Source organism: Podarcis cretensis, assembly GCF_951804945.1.
Source record: "Podarcis cretensis genome assembly, chromosome: 13".
Taxonomy (NCBI): domain Eukaryota; kingdom Metazoa; phylum Chordata; class Lepidosauria; order Squamata; family Lacertidae; genus Podarcis; species Podarcis cretensis.
The window spans coordinates 1652557-1679808 of NC_137182.1; the positions used below are offsets into that span (position 1 = coordinate 1652557).

At 49.0% G+C, this 27252-nt stretch overlaps 1 protein-coding gene across 1 annotated transcript in view; it reads left to right on the plus strand.

Moving 5' to 3' along the window:
• The first annotated feature begins 1030 nt into the window (after positions 1-1030).
• The window catches only part of FAM222A (family with sequence similarity 222 member A), a 40592-nt gene continuing 14370 nt past the window's right edge, over positions 1031-27252 (plus strand). Inside the window, exon 1 of the mRNA XM_079949790.1 lies at positions 1031-2034. Coding sequence (XP_079805916.1) covers positions 1953-2034 — 82 coding nt within the window. The 5' untranslated portion in view covers positions 1031-1952. The remainder of the gene's footprint in view (positions 2035-27252) is intronic.

Sequence of the window (27252 nt, forward strand, 5' to 3'; positions counted from 1 at the left end):
TTCCCATCAGGTGTTGCTGGTAAAACCTGCCCTGTTGGGAGGACTGTCCTATCAAACAAATACAAGGATTCTTTGGTTGTGATTTCTGCATTGCAAGGGCTTGGACTCTGGAGTCCCTTCCAAGTAGACAGTTTTAGGATTCTGTCATCTGCTGGGAAAAGAGCCCACATTTGTGCCACTTCAGCTTTTATTGATGCTTCTGGGGTTATTCAGCTTTTATTGATGCTTCTGGGGTTATTTTTTTTTTTTGGGGGGGGGGGGGACTTGGTGTTCCTACCCACCCAAAAGGAAGTGATAGAAAAGCACTTTTGGAAAACTTCCATAGTTGACTTTCTGTCGTGTCCTTGGATCAGCCTGCTGAGTCCTCCCTGGTGCACACACTTAAATTGTAATGCTCAGACCATTCTGGAAGTCACTCAGGGCTAGGACAGAAGGCAGTGGGGTGGGGGCAGGGTGATTAAGCATAAGTAATTTAAATAATGTTGCCAAGACTGTCCAGATTCTGCACCAAGAAAAACAATAATAAAGCTGGATTCAGCAAACTGTGTGCATTATGCAAATTAGACAACTATGCACAATATGTCTTATTTGGTGTAATTTATTTTCCTCTCTGCCATTCTGCATACATTATTCTGGCTTTGTTAGTCATGGGTAGGGCCTCAGAAATTCCCTAGAAATATCATTCAGCAACTTCTGTTGTTTTGAGGCTTCTGGCAGTATCTCCCTCGTCCTTTCAAGCACATCTCCACCACCATAAGGCCTGTGTCCTTCGTTTGTCTTGAATTCAGCTGCCTGGTGCTGCACTCTGAGCTATTCTGTTTAGCAATCTTCTTATTGACTCAGTTTGCAAGGTCCTCTGAAGTGGGAGAATCACACAACTTAGTCTGCATTCACACAGCAGTTTATTCCACAATATTTCCCTCTTAATTTCTGCATTATATTTGAACTTTCATGAAACTTAAAAGCCACTTCCATAAATTTAGCAGAATATAGTGCAAGTTTAGTGCTCATTTCAGTGTTATTTCCAACAGATTTTTTTACTGGAAACAAATTACATGGGAATGAGTGCTAAACTTTCACTATATTACGCTATATTTCTGCAAGTAGCTTTTACATTGTTTGGAAGCTCAAATATCTCGTGAAAGGTAATAGCTAGGGAAACATGAAAGTGGAAATAAACTGTTGTGTGGATGCAATCTGCATTTTTCCTAGGCTGTCTGTGATGTCTGTTATTACTGACTAGTGAGGTTCTAGGGGTCTTAGTAGACCACAAGCTGAACATGAGGCAACAGTGTGATGCAGCAGCAGCAAAAAAAGCTAATGCTATTCTAGCCTGCATCAACAAAAGTCTAGTGTCCTGATCAAGGAAGTAATAGTCCCACTCTCTTCTGCCTTGGTCAAAGCACACCTGGAATATGTTGTCCAATTCTGGATGTCACAATTTAAGAAGGATGTTGACAAGCTGGAACATGTGTAGAGGAGGGCAACCAGAATGATCAAGGGTCTGGAAACCAAACCTTAGGAGGAATGGTTGTGGGAGCTGGGTATGTTTAGCCTGGAAAGACTGAGGGGAGATGTCTAAAGGGTTGTCCCATGGAAGATGTAGCAAGCTTGTTTTCTCCTTCTCTGGAGGGCAGGACCAGAACCAATGACTTCAAGTTACAAGAAAGGAGATTCAGAATCAACATCAGGAAAACCTTCTGAGGGTAGGAGCCGTTCAACAGTGGAATGGGCTTCCTCGGGGGATGGTGGCCTCTCCTTCCTTGGAGGTTGGATGGCCATCTGTCAGGGATGCTTTAGTTGAGATTCCCGCATTGCAGGGGGTGGGACTAGATAATTCCATGATGCTATGACTCCCTCCAGTTTTGCTGACTGACGCTCTTCCGTCTTTTTGGGTCCCCCGCAGCGCACTCTGGATTGACGCCACTGGAGCCTTTTCCCTGCCACCAGTCATGTTGGCCTGCCTGCAGAGGACACAGAACCCGCCCAGCCAGCACCTCACCTGCCCAAACAAGGCCCTGGAGCCACGCAAGTGTGAGTAGACCCCCTCGCTGGTTCTTCTGCGGACTCGACTCACAACTGCCTTCACACAAACCAAAGCTGGTGTTAGTCGTAACGATTCCCATTGTGGGACACTTTCCAAGGTGTGCCTCTGTGGCCACATCTGCACCATGTGGGTTAAATCGCTATGGAACCATTTCCAATAGCTGCAGCTTCCCCCCAAGAGTTTTGGAGCTGCGGTGTGTTGGGGGTGCCAAGAGTTGTTGGGAATGCGCACCCCCCCACACACACACTTAACAGAGATTGATTGTGAAGCCACCCTGGGAATTGTAGTTCTGGGAGGGAAATTGCTGGGACAGTTATCCCCTAACAACTCCCAGCACTCTTAACAAACTACACCTTCCAGAATTCTTTGGGGGAAGCTTAAAGTGGCGGTGCAATGTTTCAGATGTATGGTTTGAAGGGAGCTCAGCCCGTGTGGCCAAGGAATGGCCAGGGATAAAGGGGGAGATCTAGGTCCCTAGAGCGGAGGAGAGAGTAGAAAGTGGGTGGGTGCTCAGGGGTAGCCTGCAGTCTGGGGGCCATGGCAATCGGCCTAGTTTCCTCCCCCAGCAAAAGTGCAGCCATTGGTGGCATGGGAGTGGCCCCGTGGCTGGGGTGGGGAGCACCCTTTGCTGCCGTGCTGCGACATGGGTGCTCGCCAGCCAGGGCCCCATGCAGCCAACGCCCCGAAGGAATTGCTTCCTGCCTCCCCTTCCTTTTTATTTCCTTCTCAGGCCCCTGTAATTATTTCTCTGGGTTTTGCTGTGACTTTGCGGCTCCTGATGAGTTGGCCTTTCAGATAAGCCGTAAACTAGTTACATTAAAATAGGTTCCGAAAGGTCACTCATCAAAGCACCTGTTCCTTGCGGACTTTGTCTCTCCATCCAAAGCTGTGATTAAATTGTCTATTTAATGAGCCCGGCTGAGGCAGGCTGCGGTGACCTCTCTGGCTGCAAAGGCGCATTAAGAGTCTCAAGTGATGAATGTGTGTTTTTAAACCGGAGGGCTGGGTGTTGGGGGTTCCCCCCCTCCCCTGTCTTGCATCAGGAGCCCTCTCTCCTCTTCTCCCTTCAAGTGTTTGCCATGTTCCAGGCCTGGAGATGAACATTTCTGCTGCTTTGATCACTGAGACCCAGCATGGGTTTCTCAAAAACAAATCATGCCAGACAAATCTCATTTCTTTTTTTGACAGAGTTACAACCTTGGTGGATCAGGGGAATGATGTGACGTTATGTATCTTGATTTCACTAAGGCTTTTGACAAAGTCCCCCAGGATATTCTTGCAGAGAAGCTGATCGAATGGTGGCCTGCACAGCATTTGAGGAACTGGACTTGCAGTCCTTCCTCCCTGTCCTCTGATGAATGGTTGTTGGGGTAATAGGAAAAGATGGCTCTTCTTAGAACTAGGCACGATTTAGAAGCGACTCTGATTACTTAATTTGCTCCTGAGTATCTCGGCAATTATCTTTATGGGCCTTATTTCTTGTCCTCTGGCGTCGTTTCCGTCGATATTAAATGAGCCCACCTCGCAGCGTGGCAGCGGCTGGCCTGCCACCACCACAGAATCCTATTATCCTGCCTGTGCTGCTGAATAATTTTTGTATTAATTTCACATCAGAGGTGAGCCTGTTAATGTTGGCCTCCCGCCTGTGCTGGAAGGCACAGGGGATGTTGGCATTTCTGAGGCTCTTCCTCTGCCTTTCTCCTCCTGCTGTGGACACGCTGGCTGGCTGGCTGGCTGGCTGGCTGGCTGGCTGCCCTGGGGGGCTGTCAACAAGCACCCCTCTCTCTTCCCAGTTTCCCTTCTCCCGTTTCTCCTGGGCTTCCTTCGCCTCACATAGTGGTGCATTTGCAGCAGGAACGATGAGCTTGTTGCCCTCCATAAGTTATCGTTATTGTTTATTAAATTTGTATAGCATCCTTCACCTGTACATCTCTTCAGAGGGTCTCCTGTCTGTGCCCCACATGTGCCCCAATGCAACCAGTGCTATGCCCCTGGTGGGTCTGGAAGCTTGGCAGTGAGGTCCTGCTCACTGTTGTGGCTTCTGTGGTCCCTGCCACAGGGCGAGGGGGCAGCCTCAAGGAGGTAGTGAGGGCCAAGGAGTCAGGGCTGGTTGTGAGCCTCAGTCGTCCATTTGAGACTTGTGGGTATAGAGCAATATATAAATTCTAATAACAACAAGGGTGGTGAAGATGTTTCGCTCAGAGCCAATTCTCCAGCTGCAGACTCCTGGTTTATTTTTAAAGAGGTAACTGACCTTGCGCCCGTCTCTCCTCCCCCTGCCCCCCCCCCCATGGATGCATCCTCCACGGAGCTGGATCCTCCTCTCTCTGCTCCCACCTGCAGGAGGACAAGCCTTGGGGCCGCCTTTCTTCTTCAGCTAGGCACCCCCTGAGTGCTATGCCGCTAAAAATCGGGGCAGAAATCAGCCTGCCCTTTCCGTCTCTGGGGGGAAAGCACTTCTCTCTCTCTGCTGATTAATTTAGTAATGGATTTCTCCCTTCCCCTTTAATATATGATTTTATATATTTTTCATACCAGGCAGCATTAGTGTGCAAAGCAGTGAAGTTTTAGAAGCAATCAATATCCCTGAGCTATGGAGCATGTGGAGCATTATTTCCAGCTCTGATTTGGGGACTAGCTGGTCCTGCAAAAGGAAGTTTTTATATATCTCCCTTTAAAAGGAGCAAAGGAAAACCAATAGTGGGTGAGTCCAACGGTCAAGAAAGCAGTTTCCGCCCATGCCATAGAGGGAAGTGAGGGGCAGATGGGGCTCATCCGCCTGGGAAAGGAGCCCATCTAGGAGAAGGAAAACTCTGGTCCTAAACCTTCACCGCCTGGCAGGATATCTTCAGGAGAAGAAAAGGCTCAGGAGGAAGCCCTCCACAAATCCAGGGTGGAGACAGTTGGATGGTGCCTTGTCCGCCTCCTTCTAGCAACTCCTGCAGCCAAGCTGGTGCCAAACGTCTGGCTCTGCTTTCTTTGGACCACAATAGCGTGGCTGAGAGCGGGTCTTGTGTTTGGGCTGCCCAGGACCTCTGTACACACTGCCTAGGCTTGTGCCCAGGGGAGGGGGGTTCATTTCAGTGCTGCTGACACAATGGCTTGACTTCACCCCCAGACGTGCACTCCATTGTCTCTCAAGACAGATGGATGCCAACAAGTTTTCTCTAAGGAGCTCAAGGCGGCGTATGTGGTTCTCTGCCTCCTCCTTTAATCTCCACAACAGCCCTGTGAGGTGAGTTAGGCAGAGAGGCAGGGACTGGCTCAAGGTCACCCAGTGAACTCCATGGCGGAGTGGGGATTTGAACCCTGGTCTCTCCCAGGTCCTAGTCTGACACTCTGACTTCTGTACCACTTTGGCTGCCAGCTGCCCAGCCTTGTTTGACGCAGCCTGGATTTATAGCCTGGGAATGTTTTCTTGAAACAGAGTAACTCGGCCCAGCCTTCCTTGCCACTGTCTGTCAGCAAAGCAAGGTGGACCACAAAAGGGGTCGTGACCAGACTGAATCTGTGCCCTCTCTTTAGCTGTGTCAGGTGATGGTCTTTTTATCTTCAATTTCTCTCCCCCCACTTCTGTGTTTATAGGAGCATGGGGCTTTACTTTAAATTATAAATCAAACACCCCCTCCTCCGCTCAGCTGCCCTCTCACTCCTCTGCTGTCTCCCTGCAGCTGCAGAGCCCTGGCTCATATTTTAATTAAATGTCACTTTCCGCATGCCTCTGCCTTTGCACTTTGTCTGTGCCTGTATCTGTTCCTGGAACCCCGGCTGCTGTTTCTACTACAAATGCAGGAAGTCTGTGCTGCCGCTGTAACGGCTGGAGATCACTATTCTTCTCTTGAGCTGGCTGGTGTCTTCTTCCATGAGCAATTAAAAAATACCTCTTGGAGGGGTCTCAATGGAGCCGATCAGTGGGGCATCTTGAGTCTGGGACATGCATCTCCTGTCCCAGGTCCTGGTGCCTCTCCTTGAGCTTGCGGTCTCTGCCTTCCACTGCTCACAAAATGTCAGGCACCCCGGCCGGCACCACTCTTGGATGAGGCTCCCTGCTCCCTTCTTTGGCAGGGCTCAACTTTCCTTTTTCTTGGAACGAAACTGCGGAACAAAGTTGGTGGCCCTTGTTGCCCTTCTGGCCAAAGTTGTCCCCTCCAACGTACCATCTTTAGGGGTTATTAGTTTCAGAGATGGCCTACTCCAGAGCCGGGGGAGGCTGGCAGGGTCGGCCCCCTGCAGTTGTGCTGGGCTTTGCAGCAAATGGCAGGAGCCCAGGAAGCGTTCTTGTCCATCTAGCTCAGTATGGCCTACACTGAGTGTTGGAAGCTCTTCTGAGCTGCAGCCAGGAGACCTTCCTAGCCCTACCTGGAGATGCCAGGTTTTAAACCTGGGAGCTTCTGCATGCAAAGGAGAGGTCCTGGCACTCAGACCCAGCCTAGGCTCATGAGAGGTGGAGGGAAGAGGGGGCCATCAGACTTTTAAAAATGGGCATGCGCTTGCGGAGGTGGCTGTGCTGCTCAAGTGATCCACCAGATGTGATCCGTTGGCTTCCTATCAGGGACTCCCTGCTGTTGGTCACCCTGGTGAGCTCCTTCCGGAAGATAAAAATCTACTTGTCAATAATAATAACAGCAACAGTTTTAATACAACAATCATCAGCTGTGTACAAATGCTGCTGGGTATTCCAAGAATACCACTGTGCAGATTTCAATATTTTATTTAATATCCTTTTCCCTTGACAGGAGCTAATAATCCCCCCACACCCCATAATTACTATGTTTTTCAAACCTTTTTTGCTCCCACAACATTAAGGCTTTGAAGATGCTTCCGTGTTCCTTGACAGTGCCTCATGGATTCGTTGACCAGATCCCTTTTTGGCTGATCAGATTCCCAGCCCTTAAGTGGTGGGTCATTTTTGCAGGTATCAGAAGAGACTTGCTGGATCTAACCAAAGGTCCATCTCAGTCAGACCCTGTTTTTCAACAAACCCCCCAAAACATCCCACTGGAGAAGGCTGGGGGTGTCCACAGTAGCTTTGGGGTGCTGGGTGGCTGTCTCTCTCCTGGGGGGAAATGAAACCCCATGGGGTGGGGAATGGGGGGTGGACTGGGCCTGCAGTACAGCTTATGTGTTGGTGGGTGGCTTGCTGGTCCCATGGGTCCATTGGTGCACCTTCATCTGCACCTGAGCACTTTCAGTTTTATGCCTTCCCAGCCATACTAGGGGGGGGGGGTTGACGGGACTTATTCCTGCCGTGTGTTGCTGTCCCCTCCCCTTAATTAGTAAGAACACAAAAAGAGCCTCCTGGATCAGGCCAGTGGCCCATCTAGTCCAGAACCCTGTTCTCACAGGGGCCAACCAGATGCCCGTGATGGGAAATCTGCAACCCCCAACACAGATGTTGGGTCACCCCCAGCCCCCCAAATAGAATCAGAGAGTGTTATCTTGCGCAGTCTTCTCTGTTTCCGTCTCTTTGCCCGCCCCCTTGGATGGAGGCTGATCCTGGCCTGCCTTCTCCCCCATGGATGCAGAGAAGGATGAAAGGAGGTGGAGGAGGAGGAGGAGGAGGAGAAAAAGAAAGACAAGAGGGAAAGAAAAGTAGCGTGAGCGTTGACAAGACTTTTCAGAAGTCCTCTTCCAAGGCCCCATTACACAATGTCCTTTTGTGTTCCCTGAAAGTATTTTGGCAGCTTATCTGCCAAAGGTTTTCAGCCTCTGAAATGCTCAAGTGGGAGGTTCAGGGATGCTTTTGAGGCATCTGCTGCTGCTGCTGCCAACTCTGAGTGGGATAGCCTTTGGGTACTTTGAGATCCTGCTTTCGAAGACTAGAACTTAAGTGCCCCTGCCTGTATGCGCCAAAGACCAACGAAAGCTCTTATGGGCATTCAGAGGCACACTAATGCGTTGCGCATGCATGAATGGCGCCCTTTTCTGAATTGGGGGTGTGTTCTGCATTCTTCCCCAGGGCACACACAAAGCTTCCTTGGGCATAAGGGGGTCCAAGAGACTTCTTACAGAACGCCATTGTGCAAGTGTCGCCTCGGTTGAACCACGTCATGTGACTGAGTCCAATCTCAATCTCAAAGTGCTGGAGACTTTTCAGTTCAGTGAAAAGTCAAGTAAGAGGTGGCAGGATAGGATCGTAGAATCGTAGAGTTGGAAGGGACTGAAAGGGTCCTCTAGTCCAGCCCCCTGCAGTGCAGGAACCTCTGCTAACTTGCACCCCCTTCGCCTAAATCCTATGCAGAAAAACTCAGAATCCTGCCAAATGTATAAAATTAGGTGGGGCCTGGAGAAAGAGGAAAGAGAAAAGTTTTTCTTGCTCATAACCCTGGAACTTGTGGACATCAAGTGAAGCCAGGTGTTGGAAGATTCAGGAGTTTACCTCTATTTATTTTCAGCTATCATTCATGACATACTGGCTGCTCTTAGGGGGAGGGGGAGCTAACAAGTCAAATTAATTAGAGCAGGGGTTCCCAGTTAGCTAGGTACTGCAGACCTTATTTTTCCAAAGCCAAACCATGGACCCTCCACTTTGGAAAATGTTGATATCTCCATGGTAGGTTTCGTTATGCGAATGGTGCCACAGATCCCCTGGGTGGTTCACGTGGACCCCCTGGGTTCCGTGGACCACCAGCTGGGAGCCACTGCATTAGAGCAACAAAGGAAGTATCTAGGGGCTGCTAAAAAGGTCCGGAAGAGGAGGCCTTGGTGGGCCAGTTGTGGCCTGTTAGATGTGACAAGTCCTCGGATCTTCACAAACTCTTTCCTGGTGCCTCTGGTGGCAGCAAACCTCTTGCTTTCTTTGTGTGCTTCCAGTGCGCCGCTGCCCTGGTGTTTCCTCCCATCGCAAGTGTGTCTCTGAAAGGGGAGATAACAAGAGCTGCTTGTTTACCAGAGCCTGCCAATGAACAAAAGGGCTTTGACGCTGCGCTTCAAATGCCACCTCTTGCAGTGAAAACACTGCTTTTGAGCATGATTGGATTTCGTGCCCAACCAGAAATAGGAATATTTTCCTAAATGTGGCAAGCACTGCACTCGCCAGTCTTTCCAGCACATAATGGCTCTGTGTCTCCCATGTTCCCTTCCCAAGAGTCCCCTCCTCTGCAGGGCAAAAAGAGAGAGGGAGGTTCAGGTATTCATTAATCATAGATAGTTGTGTTAAAAATATAAAGGGAACAAAACCAACAAATCAGGTTTCTGTACAAAAATCTGGGCTATTGCATGTAAATGATACTGTTAGCTAAACGATACTGTTAGCCTAATCTGCAGAAACCTTTTTGTGTGTGTTGTGGATACGGGGCAGTGGGGGGCTGCTGCTTGGTGTGGTCTATTTCCCTGTGGCACACCCCGCCAGAAAAGTTTGCCTGGCCAATTCTTGGGCTCAGCCAGAAATGCCCCCGGCCCACATGCCCTTGGTGGGCAGGAGCCAAAGGAAATAAGTAAGCAGAGCCACCAGTTTTGCTCTTACTTTTGTACAGCTGTGCAAAAGAGCAGAAGTTTCTCCATGCCCCCCCCCATCTGTCCACCCTCTAGCCGAGAAAGTGGAATGGGCACAGCTCAGTGGCATTTGCTTGGAGCAGGGGGAGGGAACCTGGGCAGAGTCTGGCGGGCCAGATGGATGGAGAATGGGGACCTCTGCCTGAGGACCCCCACCCCTAGGCAAGTTGGAGGAGGCTGGATTGCAGGGGGTTGGCCAGAGTTCCCATCTGTGATTCTATGGTGAAGCTGCCTTGGCCTCTGGATTTTAACAGCTGCATGCAAAGAATCCTGCCCTGTTGTTAGATTGTAGGATATTTTCAATTCTTTCTGTTGGGTTTTGTTTAAAGCTCTGCTGTGCCAGAGGTGGAAAATAAGATGACAGACTCCCACCTCCCTACCCTTCAAGAGCTCTGTTGTTTTCCACTCTGCTTCCAGGTGTGATACAAAACACCCAGCGAATCTGGGAATGTGCCTGCTGTACCTCAGAGACACAGGCTCTGCAGAACCCCACTTTGCAAAGCAAGTGCTCTCTCTCTCTCCCATCGTGATCTGCAAAATGGTGCTTTTGCAAAAGGTAGTGCACTCCTATGTCTCCCAGGGATCCATGGCTGGGGGGGGGGGAGATCCCCTTGGCTGAAAAATGTTGTGCCCACTAGGCCTCTCCCAACAATTGCTTGAGGGGGGCTTCCCTCCAGTCCCCTAGTAGGCAATTAATTCTCCTTCAAGCCCATTTCGTCTTGGGGCAAAGTGGGGGGGGGGGTTCATGAGGCAGCCTGTGGAATTTGCGGCATTGCATTTTCTGTGCTACCTTCGCATGTGATTTTACACATGCAAGCCTGTTTACCAAATCCATGTCAAGTTCACCTCCATGCCTTTTGCATCTGATTTTGCCCCAAATTGTCCACCTGTAGCAGACCAGCCAGGTCCTCTCACCCTTTTTAGAAACTCTGTAATGTTTCTTTCTGCATAAAATTGCAGGCAGCTGTGGATTCTTAATCTCTCTTTCTAGGAAACAGTCTTAAGTTTGTTGCATAGCAGTGGAGCCGGGCTTTTTATGGTCCATCTGCAGAGGCAGTATGAGGGTGTTGCACTTGTGGAAATTCCCTCTGTTGAGTGATAAAAACTGTTTTAATTGCATCTGCATTTTTTAAACAACAACAACACCACCTCTTTTAATAGCTTCCTAATTAATATATTATACTAATTTTTTATTATAATAATTTTTATTGGTTTTTACATATACTTTCTTACATAACATCATAGTGTACAAAAGTAAATAAAACATTTGGCTTCATGAGCCTAGAACTTCCCCCCTCCCCGACTGATGGTTTTCAAACCTATTCTCTATGTACTGCATTTTCTTATATATCTTTTGCTATTAAATCATAATCTTGTTTACATACTAAATTAACTGTAATAAGTTTGACCTTACAAAACTTCTTGTAGCCCTACTAGCGATATTAGTTATTTACAGTTGTCCTTCAGATATAACACAAATTTATTCCAGTCTTTCAGAAAAGTCTGATCCTGCTGGTTCCGGATTTTTCCCATCAGTTTTGCCAATTTGGCATAGTACAGTAATTTCATCTGCCACTCTTCTTTTGTTGCCAAATTTTGTTTACATCTTTGGGCTAATAACATTCTCGCTGCAGTTGTTGCATATAAAAACAATGTTTCATCCTGTTTATGTATTTCTCGGCCTACTATACCTAACAGGAAGGCGTCTGTTGTTGTTTTGTTGTTGTTGTTGTTTAGTCGTTTAGTCGTGTCCAACTTTCGTGACCCCCTGGACCAGAGCACGCCAGGCACTCCTGTCCTCCACTGCCCCCCGCAGCTTGGTCAGACTCATGCTGGTAACCTCGAAAACACTATCCAACCATCTCGTCCTCTGTCGCCCCCTTCTCCTTGTGCCCTCCATCTTTCCCAACATCAGGGTCTTCTCCAGGGAGTCTTCTCTTCTCATGAGGTGGCCAAAGTACTGGAGCCTCAGCTTCAGGATCTGTCCTTCCAGTGAGCACTCAGGGCTGATTTCCTTCAGAATGGAGAGGTTGGATCTTCTTGCAGTCCATGGGACTCTCAAGAGTCTCCTCCAGCACCATAATTCAAAAGCATCAATTCTTCGGCGATCAGCCTTCTTTATGGTCCAGCTCTCACTTCCATACATCACTACTGGGAAAACCATAGCTTTTTTTTTATAGATATATATTTCAACATTTAAAAAATTTCATTATATATCATTTCCCAGAAGGCATTCACCTCCTTACAGGTCCACCACATATGATAAAAGTACCCTCTTTTTCTTTATATTTCCAACATTGATTATTTGTTCTATATATTTTTGCTAATTTCACTGGTGTTATATTCCATCTATACATCATTTTCATTATATTTTCTTTAAGTGAACTGCATGCGGTAAAATTTACCCAATCTTCTAACTGTATATTATGACCAATATCATATCCCCAAATGTAGCATTACAGATTTAACTTCTTAATCTTTCGTATGCCATTCCAAAAGTAACTTATACATATTCGACAATATTTTAACTTTGCTGCCTAATAAATCCATTTCAAACCTAGATCTTATAAATTCAACTCCATTTTTCTTTTTATCTTCTCTAAACACTTCATTTATTTGACGATAATGCAACTAATCTTTTACTGACTCTTTTATCTCTTCATAAGGTTTCAATTTCCACTGGTTATCCATCTCTTTTACCAAATCTCCACTGATGGCCCATTTTTGTTCCATATTTAACTTTTTTATAGATGTTGCCTCTAATGGCGACAGCCACCATGGTGTTTTACGTTTTAATAAACTCTTATATCTACTCCATACCTCATCGATTGATTTTCGAATTATGTGGTTCATGAACTTTTACCATCGCATACCATAAATATACATGCCCCCTAAACCTATTGTCAAATCCTTCCAGAGCTAATAGATCTGTGTTTTTTAACAATATCCAATCCCTTAACCAACACAGGCAAGAAGCTTCATAATACAATTTCAAATCTGGCAGGGAGAAACCTCCTATTTCTTTAACATCTGTAAGCAATTTGAATTTTGTCAGATAAATTTTGTTATTACTTTTTGCCACTCTTTGAAATTACCAAGCCCATTTATAATTGGGATTGACTGAAATAAAAATAACATTTTGGGTAGCACATTCATTTTGATCACTGAAATTCTACCCCATAGAGATAATTTCATTCTTCCCCACACTTCTAGATCTCTTTTAATACCATTCCATACTAGTATATAATTATCCTTAAACAAATTTATATTTTTTGATGTTAGCCAGATTCCTAAATATTTAACCTTTTTTACCACCTCAATACCTAATTTATGTTGCAATTTGTCTTTTACATATTGATCCATATTTTTAACAAGCATTTTTGTTTTCTTTTTATTTAATTTTAAACCTGCTACCTGTCCACATTGTTCAATTCTTTCCAGTGCTTCCATTGCAATGGTTGATGGGTCCTCTACTGTTATAACTAAATCGTCTGCAAAGGCTTTCAATTTATATTCTTTTCGACCGACACCAATTCCTTTAATCTTGTCAGTTTTTCTCATATTTCTTAGAAGGACTTTCAGGACTGTTATAAATAATAATGGCGATAATGGGCAACCTTGTCTGGCATTCTAGCTTTTTGGTCTGAATAGATTGCTCTGATCCCTTTTATAAAACATTGTCCCATTTCCATTACAGTGGTACCTCAGGTTAAGTACTTAACTCGTTCCGGAGGTCCATTCTTAACCTGAAGCACCACTTTAGCTAATGGGGCCTCCTGCTGCTGCCACGCCACCGGAGCACGATTTCTGTTCTCATCCTGAAGCAAAGTTCTTAACCTGAAACAATATTTATGGGTTAACGGAGTCTGTAACCTGAAGCGAATGTAACCCGAGGTACCACTGTAATTCCAATTTTTTTTATTATAAATTCCCAAGAAATATTATCAAAGGCCTTCTCAGCATCTATAAATAATACATTATACTAATACCCATGGTATTTTGACAAAGTTGCAGGAGGAAAGTTTTTCTCTTGTGCGCACCCATAAAATATCACCTTAATTTCCACATGGGTTTACACAGGAGCCGAGACAAGATTCCCAAACCCTCCCTCGACTCTGCCCTGTTCAGCTGCATTCCCAGGTGTCCCGGGCAGCTGCTCCTATGTTAGGACCATGGAAATAAATTCTCTGCCGTAGTTGAAGACAGGAAGTTGGGTGGCCTGGAGCTGACCCCCAGTACTCTTCCATCTTGCCAGGACTTTGCTGACTGACCCCCAGGTTTTGACTCAGCAGAAAGCCTTTGGAGTCTCCATGTTCTTTCTTGGTTATCAATGCATGGGGTGTCATTGGTCCCTGGTAGCTCCAGGTAGGACTGAGATTGTCCCTTGGCTGAAACACTGGAGAACCACGCACCAACTCTGCATAGAACAGTTTCCCAGTATTGCTATATCTGTATTCATTCCTCTTAAGTGCATTTTATTGTTGGTTTGCATAATCTTAATTTATGGCCCAAATGCTTGTCAGCCTGCACCTTTATCTTAGTCTTATCGTGGTCCTCTCTGATGGGCATTGCTGTTTTTCAGTGAGAGGGACGGGGCTTTGTCTGTGGTGGCACCCCACTTGTGGAACTCCTTGCGCCTTTGGAGGTGCAACCGCCATCCTCATATTTGAGTTTTGACCATCAGCTTTATCCACCCAGGCTTTTCAGATAAGCTGGTGTTTGTGCGGTTGTATGTGTTGTTCTATCTGCTGCCTCACTAATATAAAGACTCATGCATTGTCTGGGGTTTGATTTATTTAGGCATTTTCTCTCTCTCTTAGGTTAGTTCGGCTTTTGTTGTATTTTATGTTGGAAACTTTCAATAAAAAACGATTAAAAATATATAGGCATTTTGATGATTGTTGTTGATCTGGTTTATTGTTGTGAAACAACCTACAATCTCAATTCATTTTATTTTAATTTTTATTTAAAAGCATTTCCTTTGCTTTAGATTTTGAAATTCGTAATTGATGCAAATCAAATAAACAAATGCATAGGTCATTCTCGCCCTCTCTCCTCCTAATCTCCCTTTCCTGCAGCTTGGCTTGCTTTGGCTTGCAAATTCTGGCCCCTTTCTCTCTGCTTGCAGCCCTGTAGTAGTTGTGTTGCACATGCCGGGAACAGGTGGGTAGATGGACCTTCTTCACTATTGCATGGCAGGTAGTGACAGAGATGCTGTTTTTGGGTTTCCTTATTCTCCATTTTACCAAGCTTAGTGGGGGGCGGGCTGGGGGAGGGGGCAGTACCCACTGCACTCGCAGCCAAAGCCACAAGTGGGGGGGGGAGTAAGCTTGTAAAAAACAAGACTGTGCATTTTTACTGGTCTGTTTTGCAATGTGCCTGCCCTCTTTTGCTGCCCTGTTTTATATGCCCATATCCCTGGCCATAAAAGGTAAAGGGACCCCTGACCATTAGATCCAGTTTTGGCCGACTCTGGGGTTGCGACACTCTTCTCGCTTTAATGGCCGAGGGAGCTGGCGTACAGCTTCCGGGCCATGTGGCCAGCATGACTAAGCCGCTTCTGATGAACCAGAGCAGCTCACGGAAACGCTGTTTGCCTTCCCGCCGGAGTGGTACCTATTTATCTACTTGCACTTTGATGTGCTTTTGAACTGCTAGGTTGGGAGGAGCTGGGACCAAGCAACGGGAGCTCACCCCGTCGTGGGGATTTGAACCACCGACTTTCTGATCGGCAAGTCCTAGGCTCTGTGGTTTAACCCACAACGCCACCCACGTCCCATCCTTGGCCATAAAACATGTTGAATTTCCCTGCCCCCTTTTCTCTCCCCCTTAGTTTCACGAGCTGACCTTGGGCCAGTCACCCTCTCTCAGCCTAACCTACCTCGTGGGGTTGTTGTGGGGATTAAGTAAGGAGGGGGAGAACCCTGTTTGCCACCCCTGAGCTCTTTGGAGAATGAGGGGGGAGTCTAAATGCAGTGAGAACATTTTTGCCCTGGAGGCTCTGCTCTTGGTACGGCCCCTTGCCAGTGAAAGGAGCCTCCAGTTAAAAGCTTCAGGCGCCGCTGCTGCAGCCCTTTGTGCCGGAGTGTCGAGTTCCCTCCGCCGCGCCTGACCAGTGGGGTCCGTCAGCTCAAAGGAGGCCCCTTCCGTTCCTGCGAATCAGATATTAATCTGCAGCCATTCAAGGAGGATGTTGCTTAAATGGCAGAACAGAGAGGCTGGGAAGCGCCTCCGGCATCCTGCAGGGCCCTTCAGTTGCGTTTATGCGGCGCAGCCTCTCCTGTCGTCCTGACATCTGCCCGCCCCTCATCTCTGCGCCTGCTGCTTCCTTCCCCCGCTTCCCTTGACTGGGTGGCAGAGAAGGCCAGCAGTTTCACGAAGGCAAAGCGTTGCTGCTTCTGGAGCTGCAGGTGCCTCCCTCCTCAGATCCCTAAGCCCTTCCACAAAAGAGCTGCCTCTTTGTGCAAAGTTCTGTGGGGATTTTGATTTCTGCCTCACGTAGAGCAGCATGACCTGGGAGGAAGGGCATTTCCAGAGACTCACAGAGGCAGCAATGCTTCTGAGTACCAGTTGGTGGAAACCACAGGAGGGAAGAGTTACTCTCGTGCAAGGATCCTGTTTGTGGGTTTTCCAAAAGAGGCCTCTGGTTTGTGGGATAGATGGGCCCCCATTGGGCTGATGCAGCATCCAGGCTCTTCCTGGGTTCTCAGGTTGCACTTCTGCCACGGACTGCAAGGTGCTTGGGCGGGTGTCTCTCTGTCGCAGTGCCTTAGCTGAACCACGGACTGCTGGGCGGCCTCACAGGACTGCTAGAAAGAATGGAGTAACAATCAACATGTTTGCATCTCTTTTGCATACAGAGATTTGCTTCTTCCTTTTATAGATTTAGGGGACGCAGGTGGCGCTGTGGGTTAAAGCCTCAGCGCCTAGGGCTTGCTGATCGAAAGGTCGGCAGTTCGAATCCCTGCGGCGGGGTGCGCTCCCGCTGCTCGGTCCCAGCGCCTGCCAACCTAGCAGTTCGAAAGCACCTCCGGGTGCAAGTAGATAAATAGGGACCGCTTACCAGCGGGAAGGTAAACGGCGTTTCCGTGTGTGGCTCTGGCTCTGGCTCTGGCTCTGGCCAGAGCAGCGATGTCATGCTGGCCACGTGACCCGGAAGTGTCTCCGGACAGCGCTGGCCCCTGGCCTCTTAAGTGAGATGGGCGCACAACCCCAGAGTCTGTCAAGACTGGCCCATACGGGCAGGGGTACCTTTACCTTTACCTTTACCTTTATAGATTTAGAGGGATTTCATGCACAAGTGCTGGTCTTTAAAGCAGAGGACTGAAGGTCCAAAGTAATTTTTGTCCCATGCAAAGTCTGTGGAGAGATGTCCTCAGATAGCCTGCAGTCGCTGCAGCCCCCGTGCCAGGGCTTGGGGAAGGGGATCTCTCTCTTGCAAGCAGGATCCCCTGTGGCATCTCCAGGAAGGGCTGGCAGAGGCTCTTGCCTGAAACCTTAGAGAGCTGCTGCCAGTCAGTGTAGACGAGACTGAGCTAGATGGACTAATGGTGGCATAAGGCAGCTTCCAACGTTTTCTGTCCCCACCCACCCAGCTTCTTCTCCCCAGCTCAACCCTTCAACTCTTAAGCTAACTGAAGAGGCAGGGCACTTCCAGATGGCTGTTTGTTGCAGGATCTTCAGAGGATCTAGGCATAGATGTCCAGCCCATATGTCCAGCTCCCCCCTCCCAGTGTTCAATCCAGATTTACCTTTGGGGGATGGGGGACCCAATAAGTTGTCAACAACCCAGTTGCAACCTGCCTGAACAACCTGCCTCCCAAGAGCAGCCCAGAGAATATAGCCAGTGTCTCCATTGCTATGGAGGGGTCAGTTCCTTGCATCCTGCTCTCCTGCCAGGTGGGACTCAGAGAAATTCTTCCCTCCCTGTTTGTGGGCACGCACACACACACACCCGCAGGAGCCCCATAAGGAGCTATTGACAAGACCGGCTGGTGCAGCCAGGGCGGTGATCTGTTTTGTGGCTGGCACAGCACCCTCCAGCTCCTGAGCTCAAGCAATCCTCCAGGAGAAGCTGAGTTGCAGGCCCTCTCTTGGGGCTGATTTCACTCTTCCCCTGAGATTTAGGTTCCCAGAGGTTATGCAGAACAAACTGGTGCAGACAACTCTTAATCTATGCTGGTTTGCTCCAGTTTACAGCCTCTGGGCTTGCAGTTGCCTGATTTTGTCCTAATGGGGCCTGCCAATCTGTGCCCTGCTAGATTACTGAGCCCAAGAGGGTTCCCTCCATCCCTACTCCAGGAAGCCCTCCCCCCCCAACATCTTTCAAGACCTGATGGAGACACCCAGCTGGAGGTTGTTTTAAGGCGACAAGGCTGCCCAGGAGGAAAACGCTCCTGTCTCTCTTATTCTGAACCCCCCAGACACACGAACACACAGAGTTCGCTTTTGCGCTGACCCTAAGTGGCACAGTGTGTGGCATCAACAGCACCAATTCCTCACGAGGAGACAAATGCAACATGACACACGTGCGTAGCAGTATCTGCGGTGACACTTTGGCGGCAGATAATAAAGAGCTTGCCCTGAGGTGAGCAGATCTGGCAATGGCGTCTTGAAAAGCCTCTCTGTTAACGGACGGGCCTGTTGGGGAGCAGCAGTGGAGTCGCCTCATCTCTTCCCTTGTGTCTCATTACGCAGGAAAGTTGGGAGGGTGTAGCAGCAGGGCCTTGTTTTCTGGGCTCTGCAAGGCTCCCTCAGATTTGGAGAAAATTGGGAGGACATTCCTGAGAAAGCTTCTGGGATCTCTTGGCTAGAGAAAAGAGGGGGGGGGGGACTTAGAATCATAGAATCACATAATTGGAAGGGACATCTAGCCTAACCCTTTGCAGTGCAGGAGCACCAGCTAAATAACCCCTGATGGATGGCCACCGGGCCTCTGCTCAACAAGCGCCCAGGAAGGAGAGCCCACCACCTTCCAAGGTCTTCTGTCCGCAAGGAGCGCTTTGTCCTTTCAGCCTTCCCAGCATGGGCGCTTCCTTACTCGGGGTCCGTCCTGTAGCTCCTCGGTCTCAGTCTGCCCCACAGGAACAAGCAGCAGTGGCTCTCAGGGGTTTGACAGGGCATCTTCCCTAGCATTACTTGGAGATGCCACTGGGGACTGAATCTGGAACCAGCAGGGGATCAGCTGCTGTGCGCCAAGGAGGCTTATACAAAGTCAGATCTTTGCTCTGTCTTAGAATCATAGAGTTGGAAGAGACCACAAGGGCCATCGAGTCCAACCCCCTGAGTCTTAACCCACTATTGTATGTTCTGGTCAACAGCAGCTCTCCAGAAATTCAGGGAAAGGGGGGGGGTCTTTCCTAGTCTTAAGATCTGGGTTCGTGTTGTTTTTTTTAAGGCAATATTGGTCAGCCATCGAACAAACCTGAAACTTCCTTTGTGCCAATCACTTCCTCAGCTATAGAGCTGTGGCCCCACCCATTAGAGCACAGTGGATAAGATGGGCCTTAGCCCCCCCCCCCGCCCCCGTAACTTCAGCATACCGTTGCAAATGATTTCTCAGCCTGCATCCTGAGCACTTTCCTCTTTCACCAAGGCAAGTTATGTTTTTGTCTTTGTTGCTGTACTGCTGCTGCTTTCGGAAGTGAGCAGTGATGAGACCCTTATGGAAGGACCCTGGCAGCGCAGTCAGCTGGCTGTGCACTTGGCATCTCTTTGCTGCAGACCAGCAAGAATAGTCCCCAGGCCTGCCGTGCTGCTGCCTTCTGGGGTGGGGCAGTGGGGAGAGCCAGCCGGTTTGTACTTGGCCCTGGTGCCCTCCCTCTCCTGCTGCTTCAGTGCCCATCCGGCATCACCCTTTGCCATCATCATTCTGGCTGCACACACACTCTTCCTCTCCCCTGCTGAGGCAGCTTCCCATGCTGAGAGATTGGACCTTGAAGCTCTGTTTGCCTTAATTTGTAATATTTCCAGCCTGGGGGAGAATGCAGGGAGCATCGATTGCATTTCAGCAGGCAGCCTCACCCAAAGGCCCAGTGGCCTGACCAGCTCCAGTTGACTTAATTGGAACCTCTGCTCTCTCCCGCTCCCCCCGGCATTTAGCACCAGGACCTTTGTTCTGTTTCAGGCGAGCAACGCACAAAGTCATCAGAAAAATGTGGAGGGAGCATTCTGCTCCACCTGAGGGGGGGGTCTCCTGTGCACTCTGCCCTGCTGAGCTTTACACTGCAAGTACACCTTTGCGATTACAGGGGCTATGCAGCTTGTATGGGTTAGGGGTCAGCAGCTGGCCAGCCTGAGGGCTAAAGCTGACCACCCACAACAGGACCTGGATGCAGCCCCTTGGGCCTCCGTCTGCACTCTCCCAGACTTCCATGCCCAGCTCCACACCCCGGAGAGGTTTAACCGTCGGTCCCTCTGCATACGGAACTCTGGGAACTGCAGATCTGTGAAAGGAAGAGGATGCCTCCCAAAAACTCTCAACCCCTGAGCCACTTCCCAGGATTCTTCAGGGGACACCGAGGCTCTTTAAAGGGGTGTCAATAGTGCTTTAAAGCAACAGGGAGCCTTGTGCTCCCCCTTGTTCAGTGTGAGGCCATAAGATACTTCTCCACACACAGGCCTTCGGCGTCAGAGGCATCGCTGCTGTTTTTGGCCTCCGTGAAGGGGTTGGAGGGATTATTATTTTAAAACATCAATCAAAGATCAATTTTATCCCCCATGCTGTTTGACATCTACATGAAACCGCTGAGTTTTGGAGTATGTTGTCAGCAGTATGCTGATGACACTCAGCTCCATTTCTCCTTTACGTCTTCAGGTGAGGCAGTGGAAGTGCTGGACCGATGTCTTGCCTCAGTCATGGACTGGATGAGAGCCAACAAAGTGAAGCTCAATCCAGATAAGACTGAGGCACCCTAGACCAGATGGCTTGGAGGTCACTTGCTCTCATTGGGATTACCCTTCCTCTGAAGGAGCAGGTTTGTAGCTTGGGGGTCCTCCTGGATCCTTGAGACTCAGGTGGCCTCAGTGGCCCGGAGTGCCTTCCATCAGCTTCAGCTGGTGGCCCAGCTACGCCCCTATCTGGACAGGGACAGCCTAACTACTGTTCTCTATGTTCTGGTAACCTCAAGGTTAGATTACTGAAATGTGTTATAAGCAGGGCTGCCTCTGAAAATGGTTCGGAAACTTCAGATGGTGCATAAATTTGGTGGCCAGGTTGCTCACCAGAGCAAGACGGTTTGAGCATCTTACACCGATCCTGGTCCAACTGCACTGGCTACCAATTAGTTTCCGGGCCCAATTCAAAGTGCTGGTTTTTTGTTTTTTTATTAAAGATTTTCTTGATTTACAAAAGTGTGTGCAATGTCTCTCGTATATTTTTTCCCCATGTAACACTTTTAGAAATCAGTTTCATTTGTTGAGACATTGGGAAGAAAAGGGGGAGATGGATGGGGGTGGGGTCGGGTGGCGATGTTTCTATTTTACTTACTATATGTAGGGTTTAGTATCAGCGTTGCTTGTGCAGGTTTTTTGCTGTTCACTTGTGTTCCTTTGGTGGTGAGAGAGGTTGGGGTTGGCCCAGGGTGTGGTTGTTCATTTGTGGTTGGCTGTGGTGGTCTTTGTTTTCATGTGTGAGTGGGGTGGGTGGGTGTTTTGGATCAGGTTAGCCATATTGATTTCTATGCCGTTGGTGGATTTTTGTCATTGTCTTGTTGGGCTGTGTATGTGATAAAGGGGAGCCATAGCGGGGTGAAGGTGTCTTTTTCTATTTGTCTCCATGTCAGTTTAAGTTTATTGGTTAATTTTTCTAGTAGGGCTGTTTCCCATACTATTTGGTACCATTGGTCCATGCTTACTCCTGACAGGTCTCTCCAGTGTCTGGTTATGATGCTTCTGGCTGCTGAGAGTAGGTGGGTTATGAGTTCTTTGTGGTGCAAGTGAGCGTTATTGTCTTGGAAGATGTTTAGTAAGGCCAATTCTGGGGTGATTTCTGATACTTGTTTGGTTATTTTACTTATTTCTTGTATGGTTGTTGTTCAGAATAGTTGGGTTTTGGGGCACTCCCACCACATGTGGAGGTATGTGCCTGTGGAGGTGCACCCTCTCCAGCATTTTGGTGAGGTTTCTGGGTGTATTAGCACTAGTTTTCTTGGTATTAGGTACCACCTGTAGGTGAGTTTCAGAGTGAGTTCAAAGTGCTGGTTTTGACCTATAAAGCCTCAGGACCGCAAAAGCTCAAGGACCGTCTCTCCCCATAGAAACCAACCCGGGCTCTGCAACCATCATCTGAGGCCCTTCTTTGTGTGCTGCCTCCATGAAAGGTCCGAAGGGTGGCAACATGAGAACAGGCCTTTTCTGCAATGGCTCCCCATTGGTGGAATGCTCTCCCCAGGGAAGTTCGCCTGGTGCCTTCCCTACACAGGCATTATTTTAGACATTCAACTGATTAACATTCTATGGTTTTTAAAAATGTTTTTGTGGGAGGGGGAGTTGTTGGTGTGGTTTTGGTTTTGTTTTACTATGTTTTATCTGTTCTCATTTTGTGTTTTTTCTGTTGTGAACTGCCCTGGGATCTTTGGATAAAGGTGTAATACAAATTTAATATAACAACAATGAAGAAAAAGAAGAAGACCATGACTTTTTGGAATTTATTAACTGTCGTTTTGTAAGCTGCCCTGAGACCCTAACCAAGGAAGGACAGGGAACAGATGGAACCGATAATCCAAAAGGCAGCTCCTTTCCCACGGCTCCAGTCAGCCAGGGGTGCCAGCTCAGCAGCCAGGTATGTGAGGAGCAGTCAAGGAACAGAAAGTGGTGCCCAGAGAATGAAGGGAGCTCCTCTCTTGGCACCATCTAGTCGCAGGTAGGTAGCTCATGAGAACAAGCCCCCTGCTTCTAACAACACCCGGCTCCTTTCACCCCCTGAGCCCCAGTGGGCAAGAGGCTTCTCTGTTTACTCTGGCAGTAGCCCAATTGCTCTGGTCGTTGAGCACGCAGATTCTCCCAGAGTTTTAATTTCTGTCAAAGCAAGGTTGCCAGTGTGAGGCTGGGCTGAGATGGAGCCGTGGGCAGGGCTTCCTTGCCACTTGGTGTGTTCTCAGGAGGTTGGGAAGTTGTGCGTCTGAGAGTGAAGCAGCAGCCCTTCTTTGGAGGCCCCCATGCCAGCTTGTGGCTCTGGCACCCGCTCTGGTCCTGCGAGGAGGAGGGAGGGAGGGAGGGTGATTGCCACCTCCCTCTATTTGCCTTGAGCCTAGCAGCTCTTAGCTGTCAGCATCCGGATGAGCCCTTGCTCTTTGCTCCTTCACTGTAGCTTGAGCTCCTTGGGAGCCAAATCACAAGACAGGCTGACAGCTGAGCAGTGGGGGGACGGACCCCTTCCCTCCCCCTCCACAAGGGCCTCTGCAATTGAAGGGGCTCCACGATTTACCCTGCCTTGTTCTCCACTTTGTAACTGATTTTTGGCACATTTTTTTAAAAAAGTATACTGTTAAAAACCAGGGTTAATTAGGCGCCCTGGCAGCTGGGCCTTGGCGGAGGCCATTGTGTGCCTGAATTTAACCGGAACTGGTTTCACAGCGTAGTCTGCTTTAATTGGTAACTGTTGTGAGTTTGGGCAGGCCGACTGCCGCCTCACGCAGGCCTAGCCAGCCTCCCAATTAGGGGCTTCTCCCTCCTCTCCCCACAGTAGGAATGCTTCTGTTGAGCCCCTGTGGGATGCCTTCCCTCCAGCCCTCTGCCAGTTAATCTGATATATACAATGGGCTGAAATTGGTGCGTCTCCTGGGAGTCGTCCTCATTAGCCCTTACTCCTGTGATGTCACGGCATGTTCACTGCTGTTGGCGAAGGTTTCCTGGCTGCAGAACGTTACTCAGAGGCAAGGGCCCTGGGGGGAGGCGCAGAGATGGAGGGTTTTGGAGGAGGGTGTGGGGAGCCTCTGCATTTTGCATCTTGAGTCCAAGTAATGTGCCTCTTGGCTGCTGGTCTGTGTAGTGTTAACCTTGTATTACGTAGCCCAAATATACTCCTCTTTCTGTTTTGGGCCAAGTGCTTTCTCTGCTTAAATGGTCGCTCCTGATAGATGCTTTCCCTGCAAGAATTTTGTTTCCCCTCAGTTCCGCTCAATGCCATCAGCTCCCACAGCAGCAGCAGCTTTTCCCCTTAATGGAGCTCCTTTTCTCCTTCATGTGGGTGAAGCCCACCAGACAGTCATAACGATAAATAGCTGGCCGTATTTGTCCACGTCACTGAGGACAGATGTAGTCAACTCAGCGACACTTTCTGAATCACTTCCAAAGCAATCGCTGAAACGTTTTTTGGTTGGGAGAATACTTTTAGACATTGCTGAAAACGTTCCTGGAAAGTAGTGAGTCCTTGTTAGCTCAGCCCTTGTTATTGCTGCAAACCTCCTGGGCTGGGTCTTTGCAAGAGAGCTCCCAAGCATCCCTCTGGCGCCTGAGCATTCACCCCAGGGGAAGGAGGCTGCTGTGGGCATCAGCTCTTCCATGCATCTCTCTTCTGTGACAGTGCATGTGCTCGTCAACCTGTCCAGGATACATTGCAAGTTGTCTGTGCAATCTGTGGCCGACTTCACTTGTGATGGTTGGGCCACAGTCCTAAACAGGAGTCCTGGGGACACAGAAATGCTTTTGAATGCCAGTTGACGGAACCCATAGTGGAGGAGACGGCTCTTGTGCCCAGGTCTTGCTTGCGGGTTTCCCACAGAAGAAACCATTGTGGCCATTGTGAGAAGAGGGTGCTGGGCACCAGACTCTTCTCATGTTCTCCGTATTGCTGCTACGTTGCTACTTGTGCTGTACAATGTGAGAGTGTTCCAGATTTTGTGGGGCAGGGGCCTTGCTTTTTATATTTTGCCCCTCCATTCCAAAGAATGTAGAGTTGCTTGGCTGGATCCAAAGAGAGATCTACTGTACAGACCAGCATTTGGCCTCCACGGAGAGCCAGCCAGATGAGGGGGCCGTGACAGCCACAGGCCTCTCCCATTGCTGGGTCTCCATTTCCTAGAGCTACCAGAATGGTGTGAGATGCAGTCACAAACTTGTGTGAATGTAAAGTTGGCCTTGGTGCACTTTGGGTGTGTGCATGGGGCTTGGCCTTCCCCCGCATTTAACCTTGACTTTGCCACCCTTCCTACAGCCCAGGGTGCCAAATGATGGTTGCACTCGATAACATCAAATAAACTCACAGTCCATGCCGTGTGTAGTTCAGACTAGATGTACCAAATTAGACGTTGACGGTCCATGGGCTGGCTTGGCACCCATCAGCTCTTCCAACCCCCAGAACTTCCTTCACACACCCTAATCAAGTCCTAAGATTTATTTCCCATTGCAATATTCCCAGATCTGGGCCTAAATCTGCCTCCGAGCCAGCCTGTTGGCCAATTTGCAGGGAGCAAAACACTCGCCTTGCTGCAGGCATAATCTCATAAGCCTCTGCTGCCATCCTAATGGCTTCTCCTGCCTGCCTGCAAACCGCTCTCCCTCCAGTATAGATTTGCAGAGTAATATAAAAAGCCATCGGATTATTACTGCAGGCGATAGGTTTTCCATTTACAGTAATAAAATACTGAGGAAACAAAACAATTTAGAATTCTAATAAAATTCAAAGCAAATCTTCAGCAGCTGAGATGATTCAATTATTTAGCTGTTATTGAATGCAAAGATGGGGGATAGGGAACAGGTTGTGGGGTTGGGAGACAGGAGGGAGGACTGCTGGTTTGGGGTTTGTTGTCCTGGGCAGTGTCTTCTGTGCCAAATAAAAAGCCAAGGTCACGCCAGGGAGCCAGCAGCCAGTCGTGAGAGGTGAGCATCATGGGAGGCTGGGGCAGAGGCCACAAAGGTGTGCCATTGGCTTTTCTGCAAGGAAAGGTCAAAGCATTTTGAGGCTTTAACCTCTTCTGGAGAAACAAAAGAACAGCTTTCCCCAACAATGGCACCCTTCTACTCTTTGGCACTACATCTCCCGTCGGTAGTGCTGTCTGCGGCTGATGAGAGTTTCAGTGCACAAGAGCTGCAGGCCTCTATAACCCAGTTTCCTTCATCCATAGATTCATTCATTCATTCATTCATTCACTGCATTTCTGCCCCACCTTTTTCTCCGAGGAGCTCAAGGTGCGTGCATGGTTCTCTTCCTTCCATTTAATCCCCACAACAACCCTGTGAGGTAGGTTGGGCTGAGAGAGATAGTGAGTGGCCAGGTTCGCCCAGTGAGCTTCAGAGCTGAGTGGGGATTTGGACCCAGGCCCTAGTCTGACAATCACACCACTCCTGGCTCTCAAACCAGTGCCAGTGGGTAGTGAGAGAAGTTTTGCCCACCTGCAGAATGTTAGAATTCAGAGCCACCCAGTGAAACTGATTGGCCCTGGCTCAGGACAGACGACAGGAAGGACTCCTTTGTGGGGCTCACATAACATTGCAGGGGGTTGGTCTAGACGACCCTTTGGGTCCCTTCTGACTCTCCAGTTGCAACTCTACAAAACATAGGACCCATGGGGTGCAGAAGTTGAGGGTGCTGGGCCAGGGAGACCGGGGTTCAGCCCCCCACTCAGCCATGGAACTCCCTGAGCCACCTTGGGCCGGTCACTGCCTCTCCGATTAACTTACCTCACAGGATTGTTTTGAGGATAAAATAAGGAAGGAAAAGACCCATGTATGCCACCTTGAGCTCCTTGGAAGAAAAGGCGGAATATAAATGTCTTGCTGAATAAAGCTGCAGCCACACGTTGTGGTGGCTGTTAGTGTTGGGTGTGTTCACAGTGAAGTTGTATGTGGCTTGGGGGCCATTTCACAGTGCTCCCCCACTTTCCCTCACATCAGCAGGGCTTCATTGGTGTCAGATTCACCACACCAGGAGGCATTGACAGGCCAGGGCTGACTCTGCCCCAGGCCTGCTTCTCGCCATCAGAAACACATGAGGCCCAAATGCACCTTCGCCTCTCCCCAAACATCCAAGAGATCTCTCGATGCCTCGTACTTCCAGGCTGGGAGGAGTGTGAGGTTGTTGAGTGGCTCAAGGGAGAGACGAGGCCAAGTTCCCTGAAAGAAGGGCTGCAAGAAGAGGGGGGGCTCCCATTATGCACACACTCAGGTAGGAGCACACAGCCCAAACCCTCAGCCCCACAGAAGGTTTTCACAAAGGTCTTTGCAACTTGGCTGGTGACCATGTCCAGCACCTGAGTTTTATAAAAAAAAGAACAGGATTTGCGTGCATCTCGGACAAAGTCGTTTGAACTCAGATGAAGAGCCCTGCCCTGGAAACGGAGCGGGTGCCCAGTAAACAGCTGGGGGAGCACAGCCTTGGGTGGCTTCAGAAGAGATGTTCAGTGACTGTTTAACAAATGGCACCAGCAAAATGACTTTTCTGCCTAAATTTGGCTGCTGAAACGAAGAAGGCAAACTAGGTGCAGGTTTTTGTATGAAAGGGCTCCAAGCTCAGTTCAGTTCCAGTGTTGCAAACCCTTTGCTCAGAGGCAGCCTTTTCTTCCCTTCTCACTGGTCTGTGATCAGTAGGTTTTGGGATCTGGCAAGACAGAAGTGGGCTCAGCCCTGCCCTGCCCAATCCAGATTTCTCCCCCCAGGGTACAGCGTTTTCCAGGCCATAAGACTGTAGAGTTGGAAGGGACCCCAGAGTCATCTAGCCCACCCCCTGCCATGGCGTTTCTGAAGCCCCTCTGCCCGGATGCACCGTGCTCAGC